General features: G+C 53.5%; 1 protein-coding gene across 4 annotated transcripts in view; it reads right to left on the bottom strand.

Annotated features, from left to right (window-relative positions):
* The window catches only part of BAHD1 (bromo adjacent homology domain containing 1), a 28,470-nt gene that overhangs the window by 3,305 nt on the left and 9,922 nt on the right, over positions 1-15,243 (bottom strand). For 2 of the 4 annotated variants that reach the window (XM_025390679.1, XM_025390678.1), the window contains exons 2-5: positions 5,342-6,787; positions 2,914-3,293; positions 917-1,076; positions 382-458 (exon numbers count right to left, since the gene is read on the bottom strand). In XM_025390679.1, coding sequence (XP_025246464.1) covers positions 382-458; positions 917-1,076; positions 2,914-3,293; positions 5,342-6,773 — 2,049 coding nt within the window. In that variant the 5' untranslated portion in view covers positions 6,774-6,787. Of the gene's footprint in view, positions 1-381; positions 459-916; positions 1,077-2,913; positions 3,297-5,341; positions 7,030-15,243 lie in introns of those variants that run through there. The other 2 variants (XM_025390676.1, XM_025390677.1) reach the window with 2 other exon arrangements.

The following is a 15,243-nucleotide window of genomic DNA, read 5'->3' as shown; positions in this document are numbered from 1 at the left end:
GGGTGTTAGAACGAGTCTCTTCTCCCCTGCCTCCCATACTATAGACAATACCAAAAGTGACCAGGTATGCAGCTCCACCTCACCTTTCCTGTTGCCAGGAGAACACATCCATTTGCTCTCACTAGCACCTGCTACCTCAAGGGTTCCCTTTCTGTTCCCCTTTTTAAGACAAAGGTTATTATTCCCTTTGAAACATGAATTGGGGCAGTGCTGGGAAAAGAGAATAAATCCTGGGTCCTTTCCCAGGTTCTCTGGAGTCCAAAGTGACAAGCGAGGGATTTGACTACAGCCCATGGCTGCCCTCCCCCTACCACGTCTTAGTGCCATAACCTTTCCCTCTGTCTCTCCTGCCCTCCCTGACCCATCTGCCGGGCAGCTCACCTCGTGCATGCTGGGACTGCGGCCTCCCTGTAAGTGCTCAGGTCTGTAATACCACAGGAGGCTCATCATCAGCTCTCCTGGGGGGACAACACAGTGGTTATAGCTTGAACTGGCAACTTGTGTTACTCAGGCAGAGAGGCTGGCTGGTTGCCCTGGAGGTTCATCCAACCTCAATGCCTGGCCCAATCCTGCAGGCTCCGGCAACCCATGTCCCCTGCCCCAGGCCAAGCATTCAGAGGCCTGGAATGCTGTTAGGCATGGAGGGAGAAGGGGGAGAAGGCACTGACAGGTGAGGTGGGGGGACAGGTGCCCAGGCTCTGCTGGCTGGAAAGGTTAATGAGCTGATCCAACCCAAGCCACAAGGTCACCCACAGCCCTCGGCAGCAGACAGACCCCAGCCGAGTGGAAGGCAGACTCTGTGCCAGGAACACGGGGAGACTCATGCCAGGTCAAACTCCAGGCAGGGGCCAATCTGGGGCCTACAGTTCTGCTGAAGACAGCTGCCCCTTGGGTCCCCAGCCAGAGGGAGAGGTACCTGACTCGGGGTTCTCCCAGAGGGCAGAGATCTTGGCCACATAAGGTGTGGAGGTCTTTCGTGGGCCTGACTTGAGGAGGACAGTGTCCCGGACTCGGATTGTCTCCCCATGCCGCTCTACCGCCTGGTAGCTCTTTCGGATGGCTGGTTCCGGCTCATCCTAGGCAACAAACCAATGACACAAATAGGCTTGCAGGGCCACACTCAGAGTAAGGACAGAGGGAGGAAATGACATCCTCTCCATCCTTTCCTCACGGTAGTCAAACCACTACCTTGGTTTTATCAAACCACTATGCTTGTTTAGATGGGGCTGGGGCATTCTCAGGGTTGGAGAAAGGATGGGAAATGGGAACAAGGGTGGAAAAGTGGCCTGATGCTTCTGGGGCTGAGGTCTGACCACCACACCCTTGACAGCTGACTCTCACTCCAAGCCCCCCAGTGCTGGGTAAGTGCTCATGCTTCCTAATGGAACAAGTCTCGGTCTGAACTCTTAAACCACTGTTATAAGGGGCACAGCCTTTGACAAATTATTTCAAGTGTTGCTAAGCCTCAACTTCCACATCTGTAAAATGGGATTAATTATAGGAAGATGGGATATATATCGCATAGGATAGTGGCGAGGATTAAAGGGAATAATACTTACAAAGTGCTTAGCTCAGTTCTGGCATCTAAGACGTGCTCAATAAATTTTATTTATTTATTTATTTATTTATTTATTTTTAGAGACAGGGTCTCACTCTGTTACCCAGGCTGGAATGCAGTGGTGCAATCATAGTTCACTGCAGCCTCAACCTCCTGGACTCAAGCGATCCTCCTGCCTCAGCCTCTCAAGTAGCTGGGACTACAGATGCATGCCACCATGCCTGGCTAATTAAAAAATTTTTTTTTCTGTACAGACAGGATCTTGCTATGTTGCCCAGGTTGGTCTTGAACTCCTGAGCTCAAACAATCCTCCAGCATCAGCCTCTGAAAGCTCTGGGATTATATGCATGAGCCACCTTGCCCAGCCTCGATAAATTTTAGTTGACATTCTTTTTAATTAATTACTTTTTTTTTTTTGAGGTGGAGTCTCGCTCTGTCGCCCAGGCTGGAGTGCAGTGGCTGGATCTCAGCTCACTGCAAGCTCCGCCTCCCGGGTTCACGTCATTCTCCTGCCTCAGCCTCCCGAGTAACTGGCTAATTTTTTGTATTTTTAGTAGAGACGGGGTTTCACGTGTTTGCCAGGATGGTCTCGATCTCCTGACCTCGTGATCCGCCTGCCTCGGCATCCCGAAGTACTGGGATTACAGGTGTGAGCCACCACATCTGGCCAATTAATTACTTTTAAGAGCCAGGGTCTCACTCTGTCATCCGGGCTGGAGTGCAGTGGTGCAATCAGCTCACTGCAGCCTTGAACTCCTGGACCTAAGCAATCCTCCCACTTCAGCCTCCCGGTGCACAGCACTGTGCAGCTAATGTTTTTACTTTGTAGAGATGAGGTCTATATTGCTCAGGCTTGTCTCGAACTTCTGGCCTCATGTGATCTTACCACCTCCATCACCCAAAGTACTAGGATTAAAGATGTGAGCCACTGCACCTGGCCTCTTTTCATCATCCCAGATGTTCTCTGTATCACTAATTTTCTCTGCGCATTCCAACTTCCTCTATATACTTATCCAGAAAACTTCTCCATTGACAGTCCTCCATTTTACAATCCAGGGTATAAGGGACGGAGTGAGCAGGGAGGGGAGGGGAAGACACTCACAGAGATGGCAGCCACCAGCTATGACTGTGTGTCTCCTGACCTCCCTGGGGTGTCTGGTACAGGATCAGTAGGGGGCTAGGGAAGCAAGCTGGGTGGGCCAGCATGACTGATTCCTGGGGTACAAGTAAACTGGAGTCCCCTTGTCACCTCTCAGAGTAGCTAGAACCAGGTGCTCCTAGCACCTACCTCACTGCAAGTTCTGTGTCCCCACTGCCTCCCTCCCTCTTGTCATCAGCTAAGAGCTGGCACTTACCAAGACATACACGGCCTTCTCACAGGCAGCCCCAACAGGTACCCAGCCATTAGTGCGGCGGCGACGGCGGCGGCGAGGGCGTGGGCGCTGGACACGTGGCTGCTTGGGGTGACTGGGCCTGCGGGCTGCCTTGCTCCTTGCAGTGTGCCTGCAGCTGGAGCCCGTGCGCAGACCTGACTTAGAACCACTGGGCGGTTTGGCGCTCTGCGGGCACGCACGGGCTACTGTCTGAGGCTCCGAGGTGGGTGTCTGAAGATGGGGGACGGGCTCTGCTGCAGGTGGTACACTGGGTACAGGGCATCCCAGGAGTGGGTGGGCGGGTGAGGCTGGGTGGCCAGCTTCTGGGAGAGGAAATTCCAACTGGCTCAGGGATCTGCAGCCTTCTAGGAAAGGGAGAGAGTGGGTCAGGACAGGACCCCCATCACCCATCTGTTTCAGAGCCTGCTCCTGTCTTAATTCTAAGTGTGCAACCAAAGGCCAATGAGGTGGCCAATGGGATCAGAGGCCTTTTTATGGTGGACTGTCAGAGTGACTCTCTAAGGGGACAGGGGTGTTTCCTGATCTTGGAGATTGGTCATCTCCCCTTTTAGTCTGAAAGAGAGGTGGTTGGAACATTCTTTTTAACTTTCTTTTTTTTTTTTGAGACAGTCTCGCTCTGTTGCCCAGGCTGGAGTGCAGTGACTCTATCTTGGCTCACTGCAACCTCCGCCTCCCGGGTTCATGTATTTCTCCTGCCTCAGCCTCCTGAGTAGCTGGGACTACAGGTGCCCACCATCACACCCAGCTAATTTTTTTGTACGTTTAGTAGAGATAAGGTTTCACCACGTTAGACAGGCTGGTCTCAACCTACTGAGCTCAGGCAATCTGCCCGCCTCAGTCTCCCAAAGTGCTAGGATTACAGGCATGAGCCACCGCGCCTGGCCCTGATATTAATTTTCTAAGGCTTTCATAATGCTTGAGAATAGGGGTTCTGGAATCAGACAGCCTGGGTTCTGCCACTTACTAGCCATGTGACTTCAGGCAAGTCACTTAACCCTCAGAGCAATATAAATAGTAGTTACAAATATCACATACATTTGGTAACTGGCTGGTTTTTTAATGAACGCATTAACTCATTTCATCCTTACAAAACCCCTACGCGGTAGGTATCATTACCCCCATTTTATAGTTAAGAAAACTGAGACACAGAGCAGCTACTGACTTGTCCCATAGTCACATGGCTAGGGAAGTGGGGGAGAACATTCCACTCCAGGCAGTCTGGCTCCAGAGTCTGTGCTCAATTACGTGGCAAGCAGCCTCCCATATGTAAAGCACTTAGAACAGTGCCTGGTACGTGGTGTTTACTGGTGTCCTTATTATTAGGGGGAGAGGATGAGGGTCTAGACTTGGGGAATGGCACAAAAAAAGAAGGAAAACCCTCAGCAGCAGCCTGTTCTCATGTCACAAGAACTCTAACTCAAGCCACAACCTGAAATAACCAGTCTGGCCAGGGCCAACTGGTCTATAAAGTTGTTTTATAGACCCCTACAAGGAAGGATGTGGGGGGAAGGGAGATCTGGAAGGTTCAGCCCTCACCTCCCCAGCAGCAGGCCAGACCTGCTGGCCAGGATGTCTCATTTCCACCCAGGAGGCAGGCAGGGAGCCTGGAGAGGCAGGTGAGGATACCTCTGCCAGTTTAGGGAAGAGAAATGATTCTGGGAGTGTCTCAACAGCCGGAGCATGGGCAGGTGTCTGGGTCTTGTCAGGCAGGCAGACACCAAAGCTGTGGGCCCTGATTGCATTCCATCCACGTCAGGGAACTCTGTTTGTCTGTTCTCATGGTGTACCCTCTCTATCCACACCCAGCAAAGTGATGCTCAGTCTGGGCACTTCTTTTTCAAGGCCTGTATAGCCAGGGCAAAGCTGCCCTGTGCAGTAGGTACCACCTACTGAGCCTGGTACCTACCACTCTTCCCATGAATACTGAACTTCACCTGCATGCAGAGAGTACTGGTTTCTAGAAAGTAAGGAATTCTAGCTTTCCTTGAGAAGGGCAGAAGGGCCAGGCCATTAGAACAGTTTGGTAAAAGTCCTAATTCCAATAACTAACCTGCTATTCAGAGTCTAAGAAGAAGTATCCCAGGATGAGGAGGGAAGAGAGGCCTTCCTGTGGCCTGTACCACTGCAATGCTACCTAATTGCCAGGCCAAGAATCTCCACAGGCAGCCTGGGAAGAGCAAGGCTGTCCACAACTATACGTGGGGCCCTGTTCTTGGGAATGCTCCTCTGCTTGGGGCACAGACTACGGGAGTTCTCGCTTCTGAAAGCCCCTACCTTCCAGTTAGCAGCCAGACCCCAAGGGAGACCCCTGCTCAGATCAACGGCCCAACCTCCTGGGATGCTGTGTCTCTGAGACTCCTCAGTATATCCCGGACCCAGGAAGCCTCACCTGCTGCAAAAGGCATTTTGTATGGGCAGCCGCCACAGGTAGTGCCAGCGCGGGTGACAGACAGGGGCAACACTCCGCAGATGCTGTAGCCGTTCACTCCAGTGTCCTCACTAGAGCAGTAGCGAGAGGAGCCCCAGGGAGGGTGCTGAAAAGGGGTGCCTGAGGGCACTGAGCTCGGGGCCAAGAGGAGCCCCTCTTCTTGAGGTGCAGCCACTGGGGATAGCTTGCCCTCAGGGAGCATGGGGCAGGGCGAGTAGCCCCCACACTGCAACCCCTCTTGGCCACAGTACAGGTAGAAGCTGCCTAGTGCAGTGAGCTCGGGCCCAACACATAGGCCACTATAGTCGGCGGGGTTGCCAGGCATCGGCAGCGGAGACAGCTGAGGTGTGGGGAACGAGGGCTGATGCAGTTCCTGCTTAGGGGCAGGTGACTCCTCGCCTGGGCGCCCAGGCTCTGGCTTCAGAGCCGCCTGTCCACCCATCAGCAGGGGTAGGTGAGGGCGCAGCCCCAAAGGGCTCTCCAGAGCCTTGCTCAGGGGCTGATGAGATGGCTGGACGGATGGTCTGCGAGGAGTTGTAGACGGCCATGACTCATCAGGGCAGCCTTGCCAGCCGGGTGGGCCTGCAGCCTCCCCAGAGCTGGCCCCCTGCCAAGCCTTTGGATAGTTCTTGCCATTGACCTTGGGCCACTTTGGCCTCGGGGCCTTGGGTGCTGGGGGCTCAGTGGAGCGCCCATCTACTTCTGCATGGGCACGAGGCAGACGCAGGGGTAGCTCCCGCTCCTGGCTCAGCTTTAGGAAAGCAGCTGCGTTCAGGCTAGCCAGTCTCTTGGGAGCTGGGTCTCCATCTCGGCGGGGACCTTCATCTGGTGCTGGCTCTGGAGACAGGTCCCGACTTCCTCCTCCAAGGTCCCCCAGCCGGGGCCGCTTCTTGGAGGAGGACCAGCCCCCAGTAGCACGATCACGGTCACGGCTGCGGTGGGGATCCCCCGCTCGACTGCGGCGGGTGCCTGCCAGGCTGCTGGTGTCCTCTCGCTCCAGCAGCAGGTTATTGAGAGCTTCAGCATTGAGGGAGGCCAGGCGCCGCTTGCGGGGCTGGGCAAGGCCAGGGTCCTCACTGGATGGGGCTGGGCTGGGGGGCTTGGGCAGGTCAGGCGGTAGCTCATCAGCCTCATCTGCACTCCGGGGACCGGCCACATTCTCCAGGCGAGTCAGCAGCACTTTGCAGGCTTTGGGCTTCTCAGGAACCAATGGGCGCTTACGAAGTGGGTAGTTCTTGCGGCGCCCTGTGAGGTGACCTGGGCTCTCAGGCATGCCTGGCTCCACACCCTCAGCCCCCTGCTCCATGTTGCTGTCTTCCATCTGCAGGGGCTCTCGGCGGCCACTGGGGCCCGAACTCAGCATGGGAAGAGACTTTCTCCGAGTGTGTGTCATGGAGTACTTCCAACCTGCAGGACAGAAGGTGGGCAATGAGAGAAGCCCTCTCTGGCCTGCCCCTGCCTGCTTTCTCTCCCACTGCAGCCTACCCAGCCCCAGGTGCAGTGACCCTGGCCTCCAATATGGGTTTTCCCAGGACTCCCCTTCCAGAGTGTGAAGGTGCAGTGGAATCAGGCTACCAGCAGCTGTGCAAGGACTGGTTCCCCCTCTTTCCTTTTAGCCTAGGGTTATCTCTGAACTAAGCCCCTGAAAAGCCTAGGGAGCAATGCAGACCCCAGGGACAGGGGATAGGAGGAGCTGGTGGCAAAGCTCTTTGTTTTCTTTCCGTCCTTCTCTCACTAGATACTCATCACTGGATAGGAGGAGGCTCTGAAGACAGAGCCTCCCAAGATGGGGGCTTGAGTGGTAGGAGTCCATCTATTCTTTATTATTTTTATTATTATTATTTGAGAGACGGAGTCTTGCTGGAGTGCAGTGGCGAGATCTCAGCTCACAGCAAGCTCCGCCTCCCAGGTTCATGCCATTCTCCTGCCTCAGCCTCCCAAGTAGCTGGAACTACAGGTGCCCGCCACCATGCCTGGCTAATATTTTTTTGTATTTTTAGTAGAGAGGGGGTTTCACCATATTAGTCAGGATGGTCTCGATCTCCTGACCTCGTGATATGCCCGCCTCAGCCTCCCAAAGTGCTGGGATTACAGACGTGAGCTGCTGCGCTTGGCCAGGAGTCCATCTATTCTTTCAAAAGTATAACCAAGGCATTAACAACCCCCTCCCCAAACACAGGGCTTCTGAGGTTGGCCACAGGAGGATAAGAAGACAGATAGTGAAGAGTTGAGATGGGGAACCTGCCTGCTGGGCCATGAAGAAGGCAAAGTCAGTCTCTGAGGACTCCTCCCCTGGCACATAAAGCAAGATCGCCACAACCTGGGTCTGGCTGGAAAAGCTCTATCAAGGGTGAAGGCCTGGCTTTGAGGGGCCCAAGGTGGAGACGTCTCAGCTTTGAGGGGCCCATGGTGGAGAAGTTTCATTTGAACTTCGGTTCAAATTCCAGGCAAGAGCAGCCCAAAGGGTGCCAGTACCTAGGGCAAGGGTAACAGTATGGCCGGGATCAGCATATTCCTGGGGATAGAGAAAACCCAGGGGCTGCACACTAGACCTGCCAAACCGCTTTAAACCCTTGCCGGCCACAAAGAGTTGGGAAAAGAAAGTATCAAAGAGAAGCACTAACACAGGAGACAAACGCGCTGCCTTGCTAGTTGTGCTCAGTTCTCCCTCTTTGTAGGCAGGGGCAGGATGCAAGGAGGTGGGGAAGAGTCTCAGGGAGCCCAAAGCCCCTGACAGGAAATGCGTATGACCAGGCATCATCCCCTAACTTTGCTTGGCAAAACACTCCAACATACACCTGCGGCAGCCTGAGCCTCAGTTCTGAGTGAGAGGCCAGAGCTGGCTGTGCACTGGAAGCTGGCAGAGCCAAGGCAATGAAGAACTGCAGGGGGCGGTGGTCAGAGACTGCAGAGCTGTTCACTTCCTACCACTCAACCCAAAGCACACGGGCTGGCAAGTAAGGTGCCAGACAAGTTCTGTCCCTCACCAGGCACCCCTGCAACCCATCCCCACCCAGCAGGCCCAGGCTTTTCAGCTTAATTTCCCCACTGCTATTGTTGTTCACACTTATTCTACAGAGGAACTGAGAGCAGTCCCTGCTGGGCCAGGATTTAACGCTGAAAGTCCCAAGCCTGAGGGCTCCCAGGCATTCCTGAATCTTCCCCTGTTAGCTCCCAGGGCCTTGGGCCAGTGGGTGGGGTCACTGGACACCTCCACTCCAGAGACATGCTGCATTAGTTGAGAAAGAGTTCTCAGAAAACCAGGCTGAGTGTGGCGTGGGCAACCCTCACCCCTGAGAAAGGACACGGAAAACTGGAAAGGAGAGGCAGCATGACAGGCTTTGCTCTGGCCACGTGCGGGGACTTGCCACTGCTCAGAGACCAGACCCCGGGCAAGACAGAGTCACAGAAGGCAAATCCATTCATTCCTGAAGCACAGACGGAGAGCTCCTAAAAAATCCCAGGCATCTGCTAGGTTCCCTAAGTCTCTTTCCTGCTTGCAATCAGGGTGACCACCCGTCCCTGTCTGCTCAGCAGGCTTCCTGGCAATGCCGGGCGTGGTGGCTCACGCCCGTAATCCCCACACTTTGGGAGGTCCAGGCGGGTGGATCACGACGTCAGGAGATCAAGACCATCCTGGCTAATATGGTGAAACCCCGTCTCTACTAAAAATACAAAAAAAAAATTTAGTTGGGCATGGTGGCACGAGCCTGTAGTCCAAGCTACTTGGGAGGCTGAGGTAGAAGAATCACTTGAACCCTGGAGGTGGAGGTTGCAGTGAGCCAAGATCGTACCACTGCACTCCAGCCTGGGCGACAGAGCGAGACTCTGTTTCAAAAAAAATAAAATAAAGCATCCCATTGCTTATAACCCACAGCCCCTTCTCTCATATCCAGGCACCCCTGTACTGGAGGTGGAGGAGCAAGCAATGAGAAGCAGCAGAAGCACATCAGTATTTCTTAGGAAGCCCAGGTACAGCCCTCTCCAACTCCCAAGAGGCCTGGAGATGATGGATGAGTGAACAGACAATGCATCTGAGCAGGGGCCAAAGCCCCTCAACAGGCCCCAAGTTACCAGAGGGGCTGGGCCTAGGAACGGCTGGGAGCCAAAGTGGAGATCACCTGGGCTTGTGGTCTTTGAGGAAAAGGACACGAAGTACAAAGTGAGGAGAAGGCAGTTGGGAAAGACAGCACAGGGAGGTGCTGTCAGGCCTGACTAGTGGAAGCGTTCTTAGCAGGGGGATGACTGGCCACCCCGACCTCCAGTTTGCTGGGAGACTGGCTGCATGGGCAGATGGTCATCGATCTTGGGATGGTTGTCCCCACTCAGTCTTCCCCTCTCAACACACAGAGGTCCCAAGCACGGAGAGGTGGGAAAGAAGTCAGTGCCTTGACTACACAGCTTCCACTTTCAGGAGTCTGAGCCCAGAGCCTTTGAGAATCTGTTCCCTGTGGACTAATGTTGCTCTTTAACCTCTCATTCAGCTTTCCAGTCCCTCAGGGACATCCACTGCTCCCCTGGGGGGTAGGGTGCTGACGATCCTGGGAAGCCTCTGAATCACAGGGTGCGAGTCACATTTCCAAATCGAGCAGAACGGCCTCCTGCTAGCCTCCCTAAAATCTGCCAAATCCTCTGTCACTCGCTAAAAACACCCAAAGCCATCAAAAGCACATCACAAAACAACTCCTAGCTTTCCTGTGGTGCAAAGTCCAGCCACTCAGCATCCTAACAAGAGGCTGGGGTCTCTGCTGCCTGCCTCTCGCTGCACTCCAATCTGGGCAGAGCGTGTGAGTCATGCTTTGAAGGCAGACAAAGAAGCAAGAAGCTTGGCTGCAACTTTTTCCCTGGGGTGGAGCTGGGCGGAGGGGCTACAAGCCTGCCAGGGCCCCTCCAACCCACAAGGGACGGCCCAGCTACAGGGCTGGTTGGGGAGAGGGGATCCCAGCAAAGTAGTAGGCTTGGTTCCCCTCTCCTAGCCCTGCCAATCCTCCTGCTGCCCCTCCCACTTATGCACTAGCTCACCCAGAAACTTTCAACCACTACTAGGGGACAAGGTACGCTGGGGTTCTCTCAGCACTATCCCCTCCTCTCTGGGAAGCTGTGTCCTCCCAGACACGAGTGGTCCATGCCCCCTTGGGAAGGTCTCTAGGAGGGATTCCCAGGGCACTTTCTTGACACTAAAAGATGTCAAGAAAACTCTCACTGGAGAAAACCAGTTTGATGGTCCCCAGCTCTGATACAGCTGCCAGGAAGGACAGTGGCTGGCTGGTGGGCATACAGACCAAAGACCCAGAGAAGCACAGGTTGAATCCCAAATCCTCAGAAGTGTACTCTAAAGACAGCAAACAGGCCACCTTCACCTCAGGGGCATCAGGATTTCAAAACTGAGGGGGAGGTCAGGCCCAGTTAAACTGTCACAGTAGGGTCTGGGAGTAGTCATCTCCACAGAAGCAGAAAGGGACAGACAGATGCCCTGCTCTGGCCCTCAGGGTGTAGCAGCACCATACACCAACCCCACCAGCACGAGCAGAGCACAACCAAGGTGCTTTGCACTGGGCTGAAGGTTCAAGGGAGAGTCAAGAGGCCCAGAGGAGCATGGGGTGCTGGCACTGCTTTGGGGAAACAAGGGTGGGGGCCTGGAAGGGCAGGTCACAGCCCAGATCACTCCCACAAGCAGAGGCTGCCCGGGGCAGGAAGTGGCCCTCAGTTGTGGTTGCTGCTTTCCCCTTACTTACCCAGCTCTGAGTTGCACCCCGCACACCATCCTGAGGGTTTCAGGACTGCACTTTAAATTTTGCTTTTCAGGCTTCTTTGGTTTTTCTTTTTCGTTGTTGTCTGAGACAGGGTCTTGCTTTGTTGCTCAGGCCGGAGTGCAGTGGTGCAATCATGGCTCATGGCAGCCTTGAACTCCCAGACTCAAGTGATCTTTCCACCTCAGCCTCCTGAGTAACTGAGACTATAAGTGTGTGCCACCATGCCCAGGTAATTTGGTAGAGACAGGTTGCGGGGGGGGAGGGGTGCAGAGGGCCTCACTATGTTGTCAAGGCTAGTCTCAAACTCCTGGGCTCAGGCAATCCTCCCACCTTGGCCTCCCACAGTGCTGGGATTACAGGCATCAAACCCAGCCCGGTTTATTTTTAATGAGAGGGAGGGAATCGTGGGAGTCTTAGATAAGGGCAAATCAGGTCATCTGAGTGAGGGCTGGGAAGGACCCTGCCCCATTAGAAGCCACCTCCTTCCAATTACAGCTAAAACCACAACTGGAGCTGAGTTCAGCATTGTCCTCCTCTGCATTCTCTCTTGGAATAACCCCTCCCATCCGTGAAAGGAATAAAACACTTGTCATGAGCACTGAATTTCTTGAATCTTCTATCAGGGAAGAAAAGTGGAAAGGGCACAAAACCAGGCTCCTTTTCACTTAAATTTAGTTGCTGTTACTTTATGGAGAAACAGGTGAAGCTGCTGAAATTCTTATGGTAAAGCCAGGTAAAGACACAGCTAGTAGCTACTGAATCTCTTAAAGAGCTGGTAAACCGGGCGCGGTGGCTCACACCTGTAATCCCAGCACTTTGTGAGGCCAAGGCGGGCGGATCACGAGGTCAGGAGATCAAGACCATCCTGGCTAACACGGTGAAACCCCGTCTCTACTAAAAATACAAAAAAAACTAGCCAGGCGTGGTGGCGGGCATCTGTAGTCCCAGCTACTCGGGAGGTTGAGGCAGGAGAATGGCCTGAACCCGGGAGGCAGAGCTCACAGTGAGCCGAGATTGAGCCACTGCACTCCAGCCTGGGCGACAGAGCGAGACTCCATCTCAAAAAAAAAAAAAAAAAAAAAGCTGGTAAAGCAGAAAGAACCAAAGCATTGAGTCAGGCAGACCTGGATTTAAATGCTCTCTTCCTCCTGAGCAATGTATTTAACTTTTCCAAACTCCAGATCCCTCATCTAAGATGGATATACCAAAAAGAGTCTTCCTTAAGAGTGGTGGTAAGCAGAGGCAGTCAGGCCAACTTCCCCCATCCTTCCAACCCGACAGAGGAGGGCAGATGGCCCTGGCTGGCCATTCCCCACAGCAGGAGCCTGGGACAGATTCCACCTACCCCAGTGAGAAATCTGAAAACCCAAGCTTGCACCTGAACTTTGCTCTGCCACTATTCCACTAAATACACCCTAAGTGCCCACCCCATGATGATGACACTCCTCCTTTTCCCTTGCAGGGCCCAGTGTGGGGTGAACTGTGGGGGGTTCAGTTTACAACTCAGCAAGAGGGCTGGGGCAGAAACTATCCCAACAGACCCTGAACAGCAGCTCTGTGCCTCTGAGAAACACTCAACTCTACAGTGAAAGGCCAGGTTCCTCAGATGCTAACAGCAGGGCTTGACCCACAAGGTGAGGTCAGAGGGTGTGTGTCCTGCCTGTCTGTGCCACCTGAATGAGGCTTCGGTGCAGGCACCCATGCAGAGCAGAAGTCTCAGCTCCACAGCACAAAGCTGCAAGGAGCACTGTCCTCAAAGAGAGAGCAGGGGCCTCAGCCACTAGCCCTGCCTCCTCAGTGCCCATTCAGCCTCACTTGCTGTGGGCACTCAATTCATTCTGCAACCAGACTGGGAGCCTAAAAACACCTAGGCAGGAAGCATGAAGTACAGCTGAAAGGAACTGGCCTGATCCATCTGGACACAGGCTTGTTTTTAGACTGCCCTCGGGTCTGGTGGCAGGGGCTGAGGTCAAGAGAAACAAGAGTATACCTTTCAGATCTAGAAGTTGCTATACAACACACAGATCCCCGAGTGAGGAGAGTGGGCAGAGAGCATTGTGTTTTAATCGTACCAGTGTTCTGCCTTATGAACTTTAACCTGACAAATTAGAAGGTAATCACATGCAATAAAAAACTAGTCTTTAGACGCTTTCTTAAAAGGCACCCGTCCCTACTTTAGGCAACATGCCTTCCCCCAGCTTCTTTCCAGTACACAACTCCTGTGTGCATAAGGTAGACCGGCATCCACAGGCGCTAGCCCAGCTAAGCCTGCCCCTCATTCTCAGGCACACAGCACCTCTTGTGACCTTTGCCCATTCAGCCAACATTTGCTGGCCCCCCACAGCAGAGGGGAGACCTATGTGGGGCTGGAAGCCACTTCATGCCAATGCTAATCCTACGTGGCCTTAGTCAACAGCTTGAACTCTGAGCCTTGGTTTCCTTGTCTAGACAGCAAGGTTGTTGTGAGGATTAAGTTAAATAAGAATGTGTGTGAAGTGCCTAGCAGAGTTCCTGGAATCCAGTAGGTTCTCAATACAAGCTCATTTGTTTTCTCTTTCCCCTACAAGCACCAGACGAAGTGCTGGAAAAAACGCAAAAGACTCAAGAGTTGGAGCATGGGCTGGTAGGAAGACAACAAGATAGTGTGACAAGGGCTATAATGGACTGCTCAGAGCTTGGCTGAGGGGTCCCCCCAAGGCAGCTTCTCAGAGGGTACATATGAGCCAGGCATTTAGACACTTACTGAGGGGCCTACTTTATGCCACGTGTACCGTGGGAACAAAAGCCCAGAAGGGAGTGGGCAGCACTCTGAGAAATTCATTTCATAAATGTTTGGATGCAGGAAGGGGTGACAAACAAAAGCTAAAGTCTTTTTTTTTTTTTTTTTTGAGACGGAGTTTATGCTCTTGTTGCCCAGGCTGGAGTGCAATGGCACGATCTCAGCTCACTGTAACCTCCGCCTCCTGGGTTCAAGTGATTCTCCTGCCTCAGCCTCCCGAGTAGCTGGGATTACAGTCACTCGCCACCACGGCCAGCTAATTTTTGTATTTTTAGCAGAGACAGGTTTTCACCATGTTGGCCAGGCTGGTCTCGAACTCCTGACCTCAAGTGATCTGCCTGCTTCAGCTTCCCAAAGCGTTAGAATTACAAGTGTGAGCCACTGTGCCCGGCCCGAAAGCTGAAGTCTTAAAGCAGGAAACAAATGCAACTTTTCCCAGACTCACCCCTATTGGCTCCACGTAGGATGACTCCAGGCAGGGGTTGGGGGGCACCCCTTAACTCTGGGCTAAGGCTCCCTCAGACCCTCCCATCTAGATGCCACACTGCCCAGGATCAGCCAGAGGCAAACCTACACCTGCAGCAAGACCCATTTGCTCTGAGCAGCTAACAATGTAGGAGGAATAAAACAGGGGACAGGGCACCCCAAAGCACAGCAACGGGCCTCGGGAGAACCAGGGGAAACCTTGTGCTACTGATGCACCATTCTTCAAAAAACATGAACAGCTCACCAGCCTTCTCCAAGCACCTGCCCAGGAATGGCAAAGAACGTGTGTTGGTTCAACCACCAGGATATTCCATGGACCAACAACTCAGATTTCTAAAATGGCTTGCCAAGACTACAGGTGCTAGCTCCAGTCCTGAACAGAAACTAGCCAGCCAGGCCAAGATGGAGCTGTCTCCAGCCTCCCCAGCAGAGCACTAACCTCCTGAAAGAACCAGCTGTGAGGAACAAGATCCAAGACCAGGCCTTCCCCACATTCCACTAGCAGCAGCAGAATCGCAAGGCAGATCCTATCAGAGTTATGGGCACCCTACCCAAATATCACTCACCTAACTAGTTAAGTGGCTAGTGCCACCTCCAATAGGATGCCAGCCCTATGGGGGCAGGTAGGCTCTGCCTTTCTTAACAGTAAATCCCACCCACATGACTTAACGAGAGCTTAATAAGAAGAAATGAAGATCTGGCTGTCCACCTGCCCCACCCTGTGTAACATCTTTATCCTAGACTTAAGTGCCACTTGAGGCCCAAGACAAGAGCCCTCTGACCTCAAAACTCTCCTCCATCCCAGGAGTCCACTGTGCATCTTCAATTTAATCCACAGTGCAACA

This window comes from Theropithecus gelada, chromosome 7a, assembly GCF_003255815.1.
Source record: "Theropithecus gelada isolate Dixy chromosome 7a, Tgel_1.0, whole genome shotgun sequence".
Taxonomy (NCBI): Eukaryota; Metazoa; Chordata; class Mammalia; order Primates; family Cercopithecidae; genus Theropithecus; species Theropithecus gelada.
The sequence above is the reverse complement of the archived record's forward strand: the minus strand, read 5'-3'. Positions and strand labels throughout refer to the sequence as shown.